The sequence below is a fragment of the Glandiceps talaboti genome, chromosome 16 (genome assembly GCF_964340395.1).
Source record: "Glandiceps talaboti chromosome 16, keGlaTala1.1, whole genome shotgun sequence".
Taxonomy (NCBI): Eukaryota; Metazoa; Hemichordata; class Enteropneusta; family Spengelidae; genus Glandiceps; species Glandiceps talaboti.
Window position 1 is genome coordinate 4426648 of NC_135564.1, and position 6000 is coordinate 4432647.

A 6000-nucleotide genomic window follows, 5' to 3' on the forward strand; every position below is an offset into this window, starting at 1 on the left:
TGACACAGATGTTTATTAAATCATCATAACTCCTTCACTAGAGAAAAGGTATTAAGATTAATATTGATTCACAAGGTGTTTACTCGTCATGGATAAAAACACGGAATCACAACATTTTTCATTATGAATGTTCTTTTTTTTAATTATACAATATGCAATGAACAATATTTAGTGTCAATGGAATAACAAATACATTTCATATTTTAACTAAAATACAAACACATTCTCCTGGTCTACTAGGTTTGTTTTAAGTCAAACCAGCTAACAAAGGTTGTTTTGTTAAATTTGGAGACATCTTCACTGCAATCATGTCTTCTACCAGCACCACTCTACCCAAATACATCATGTACACTATTCAACACAAACAAAATCACTGTTTCTCTGAAAGATAAAAACAAAAAAGTATGAGTAGGGTCATAATGTCAATTATCTAACTATCATTGTCTGTTTCTGTTTCATAATTCATAATGTATTATAAATTAATTTCTTTTTATAAAAATCAAGAATCTTAGATATACTCATATCATATACTCATATCATGAATCTCACTGTATGCATGTATCATGGCACGTTTTGATGCACTTAGAAGTCCTAAGGCAAAATAAAAAACTCGTTTGTTTCCGATAACATGATTTCAGAAAATAGTGTAGATAGGTCAGAATTTCATTTTATTTTACTTTTTTAAGTTACTTTGCCCCCAAGATAAGATACTTGTCGGTCACAATACTTCTGTGAGAGGTTGATGAGGTGTAAAAGAAGTAAATGAAGATGATTATAACTTAAGTAGATGAACAGGAATAAAATATTTAGGGTCAGAGGCTTAAACTAGGGTCAGGTTATCGAAAACACTATTTTTTTTTGCCTTACGAAAACAACACATGCATGGCATCCGTCTAGGCTGCTTAAGGTAGGAGGTGTCAAATTCGAATTACGTCAACGACGCAACTTTTGGCGCAGACTGAAACGCGCGCTCCTGTCAACATTCGAACGCGAAATAAACCCGGAAGTGAAGTGAAGTGTTAAATGTTTTTCAAGCACTGTACGTACTCTTGGAGATTTAGGGGGTGAACGGAAGGTAATCTCGTATAACTGAGTTTCAGAAGTCCTTGCGAAGAAAATTAGCTTTACTACCATGCATGACTTAAAGAGGAGCTGTTTTATAAATTTTAGACTTGATGAAATGTATCATCAACCACACTCCCTACGCTATGGCGAAAAAATTGCAACAAAAACATTATTCAAATGTACGTAAACAATCAACTCTCATGTACCATAGAAGCAAAACATAAAATCATCGGACTACGCAGTTTTTCAAAAACCTCTCTCGCACACTGAAGATGTTTTGCGAAGCAAATTTGCCATTTTATTAGTTGAAACATCATTTAGCATTTTATATGTTTTCCGTCGCTACTTTCTTAGTAATCAGTGGTCACGTAGCGTAGCGTCGGTGATCGAGAAACTTCAGTCCCTGAACTCCAGTAAAATTGCAATCATTTACCGGCCTTAAAAACACCCTATAACAAATTGATAACAGTACTCTTTTGTAAAAGGCTTCCAAAACTTATTCTGTTGTCGGTATTATGCTCTCCCACGATGGTGTGCACTTGTTTGGTTTCGCTAGGGGTCTAGTAGTCCTGCTTGCATACGGCAGAGGTCGTCCCTTCCAAGCGTACACCGTCTGCAAGTAGGACTTTTTTTAGCTGTCTATAGCTAGCTCTCATCCTACAGAAACGATTTTACTTTTAATGGGTCTGTTTGTATCCCTAAACATGCAATTATTTCTTTTAAAAAATTTCCCCAAATTGAGAAATGGACACTGTAGAACAGCACTAAAATAAAGTATCAACAAAAGAACTGTTTTTCCTAACTACATAATGGCTTCGTATTCATAGCATTACTACTTATTGATTTGATTGGATGGACATTTTCAATTTTGGCCAATTAAGTTGGGGGGGGGGGGGGGGGGTAACTAAAAGTTTTTAGCTGTTTATCCTACATTGAACTATTGACCTAGCCCCTAATGTGTTGATTTATCATACATAATTATGTACTGACAAACATCCCTTGGTGCCTATGTGTCCCAATATTTTGCATTTTTATGTGAATTTTGTCCAAAAATGTTGAAATTTGGATCGGCTGGGTGTGTGTGTGTGTGTGTGTGTGTGTGTGTGTGTGGGGGGGGGGTTATAATTTTGAATGTTATGACCACTTTGGCTTTTGGGGAAATAAATAAACTCTGCAAATGAATAGTTCAGTTGATTTAGTGTACATATGTACTGATAGATATATCCCTTGGTGCCTGTGTGTTCCAATTTTGTACAATTTCATGTGATTTTTAGCCAAAATGTTGAAATTTTGAAGGGGGGGGGGGGTTACAATTGTGAAAATTATGAGCAGTTTGGCGTTTGGAGAAAGAAATAAACTCCATATATGATTAGTTCAGTTCATTTAGTATACATATGTACTAATAGAAATATCCCTTGGTGCCTGTGAGTTCCAATACTGCACAATTTCACGTGATTTTTGTTCAAAATGTTGAAATTTTGATGGGGTGGGGGGTCAAATTTGTGAATATTATGAGCACTTTGACATTTGGAGACATAAATAAACTCCATATATGAATAGTTCAGTTGATTTCACATACATATGAACTAATAGAAATATCCCTTGGTGCCTGTGAGTTCCAATACTGCACAATTTCACGTGATTTTTGTTCAAAATGTTGAAATTTTAATGGGGTGGGGGGTCACATTTTTTACTGGCATTTTCAAGTTAGCATACACACAATGATTTTTGTTGTATAATTATGAAGGGGCATTGGTACATTATACATATGAGCAAAGATAAACAAGCTCATTTTATTTTTTTTCAAAATTCAACAAAATTTCATAAGATATTTCTGTCAAAAATGTCAAAATTTAGATGGGGTATGGGGTTACAAGTTCAATTTTAGAATTTAAACGGACGTGGTGACCCCCTACTTTTTTGTCATTGATAAATAGCTGGAATAATACATTGTACACATACAGCATATAAAAAAAATCTATCACAGACTTTTATCTTTTTTGCAGTTTTCTTGAGTTTTTCTTAAAAAATAATAAAGCAGTTGGGGATAAAATAACATAATATTTTATGAAATAATGAAAAGAAATTACAAAAAAATATGTCTAGACATACTATACATTGCACACAAAAAATGTAAGTTCATTAAGTGCTCCGGGGATAATCTTTAACTATCAAAAATTGTGGTGTAGTTAATAGTTGTAAATCTACTATTTTGACTCAAAAAAAATTGTGTAGATACAAGAAACGGTAATTATCTTGAAAACAAAGGTGGTGACATAGTATTTTTTTGGCATTTTTTACATATTCAGATATCAATGTTTAAGTATGCAAAGTATAAGAAAAATCTATCGACTTTTTTGAATTTGACACCTCCCCCCTTAAAAGATCCTGATCACATATTTTGTAAACCTCTGTTTAGTGACTGAGTAATTAGTGACAGAGATTACTTACTTGGAGCAGGTTTTCCATCAACCCATTTATTCAATTTACTGAAGGATTCTTCCTTCTTTAAGGCCTGTTCACGAAACTCTGGTTTGAGTGCCCTCCTCAGAAGCCTTGCACAAATAGCAGAGTACTGGATGTAACTGTTGGATGAAAAATATTTGGATTTCTTAGAATAAAAGCTGACCAAGCAGGGTTTAAATTAACTTTTTTCTTTGGTAGTCCTAGTGGGCTATGAAATTCAAAAATTGGTAGCCCAAGGATCGTGACCTGTAGTCCCATATTCCTGAACTGAAAACAGATTTCCTCTATTGGAAATATGTGTGTTATCAAAATACATCATGACCATAAATCTTCCATCCTCATCACATAATCAATGGTAGCCCGAGTGGGCTACCAGCTGCAAATTATGGTAGCCCCCTGACAAGAATTGGTAGTCTGTAGGCATGTGAGATTGTGACTACTGTTAATTTCGAGCCCTGCCGAGTCCTATTATACAGACAAGGAATGGACAATCATGTGATCAATTGCTGCACTTATGTTAACAAATTACTATCTGATTATACAAGTCATTAACAGTACAGTGGATATTGTGAATCCACATACAATACTGGGCAGTACGTAGACCTCCCCTAAAAAAAATCACAGTTTCTGATGGTCCACAATGAACAGGTAAGAATTTCTTAAAAACAAATACACTGGTTGGAAAGGATTCTTTATCATGCCTTATGTAAGATACTGTACACATCAGACCTGGACACAGAAGTGTCTGAAAAGTAAGATTTTTATATAAGGTTTCAAGTACATTTTGCGGTCTCTACATTGAGGGCGCTGATTGCATGATTTGCCAATGATAATACTATTCTCATACAAAGACTTAAAACTGAACGTGGAAAGGATCTAAATTACAACAAACCAGGTCACTTTTGACGACGTGACCGTTTCAATAAGTCCCAGTTACTTTTGGTCGTGGAAACCATGGTATTCCATGCATTTTAAATACCATTTTCAAGACATAAGCAACATACACGAAGGTGAGTAGTCTAAACAATCTGAACCTATGGATATTCAGGACTCCATCATTTCTAGATACTTATTTTTGTAAAGAAAAATCAGATAATATATGTGCAACTGTTTTAATCAATGCAATCACTACGCATACCACGTAAAGTCGTCACGTTACACAGCTCAGTGAATTTTACGTTCTGGAAACAGCTAGCGAGTGAATGTGTTAGTGCTTCCCATCTAGAGATCGATATGTGATATTATATTCTTTTCATTTCGCAATATCAATTTAGATTTGAACTTCTCACGTACCTAAGGCCAGCTTGTCTCCATGCTGCAACCATCTTGAACGGATTTCAGTCAAAAGTTAGCAGGGATATCAAACGGGATGGAAATCGTGAATGTCTCACGCCGGCAAGATGGCTTCCTGGGTCAGTATCCCAGCATTCAGAGCGAAAATATGACTCTCTAAGTCAGCAAAGATAACTCGTTTTGTAGCTTTTTATTTGTAAAGTCTGAAATAGAAAAATGATATGTATCCTCTGCAGAACCAAATGTATACTTTATGTTATCGTAAAATAGAAGTATTGTTGTGTTTAGACAAAGTTGTATGGACGTAAAGGGTGTGCACACTTTGAAAGACCACTTAAGTTTCGTGATATAAACAAAGTTGCTTCATTGAATCAGGTGACAGTCTATGCATCTGATACGAGTCAGGGATACGAGTGATAGGGTACACGATCGTCGTATTAACAAAAAATATCTGAATTTGATCAATGCATATTGGCTTCCTAACAGATCAAGTTCAACAGATGACTTTTTTAACCTGTAAACGGTAGCCCTGTATAGTTTGATACTCTTCGGGAAACCCGTGTTTGTCATTTCCACATCATAACATATCCGGATTTTTTTAAATCAACACTACGTATACTACACCGGTGTACCACTGCCAGATGTAGTTACTATTAGATCGCTGTTAACAAAGGGCGAGTATTGCAGATCAAGATCTTCCATGGTCACCAGGTAAGGGCAATGACTTTGTCTTTGTGATGATATCACAGATCTTTGAAGTGTAGACAGTTTGAAGCAAATAACACATCTCACTCTAATGTAATATGAAGACCTTTGACAATTTCACCAAGGATGCACTTGCAATGACTTACAATAATATTTGTTTGTTATTATCAATTAATAATATATCCTAATGTATAGAAATATTGCAAAGAAATATAGTTGTATAATAATATTACCAAATTTGCAATGTATTTTCAGAAGAGTGTATCATCACATTGCTTTTAAGGAGTTGCGGTAATTCATTTCAGTCATTAGTAATGTTATAGACAAGATATCATAGCCTTATTAAATTTCTTAAAAACTTAGTGACAGACTATCTAGCTAGCCTGTTTACATCATAATCTGTTTTTGCTTCATTGTCTCACAAACCAACAGCAAAAGGGCAAACACAGATTGCAATGTAAACAGGCATCA

General features: G+C 35.0%; 1 protein-coding gene across 1 annotated transcript; it reads right to left on the bottom strand.

Moving 5' to 3' along the window:
• Positions 1–136: 136 nt before the first annotated feature.
• Positions 137–4974, bottom strand: LOC144447638 (ATP synthase F(1) complex subunit epsilon, mitochondrial-like). Its single transcript, XM_078137715.1, has 3 exons — positions 4825–4974; positions 3517–3650; positions 137–381 (listed from the first exon to the last, which is right to left on the bottom strand). Exons 1-3 carry the CDS (start codon positions 4854–4856, stop codon positions 371–373), a joined length of 177 nt encoding a protein of 58 aa, XP_077993841.1. The 5' UTR covers positions 4857–4974; the 3' UTR covers positions 137–370.
• Positions 4975–6000: the final 1026 nt, after the last annotated feature.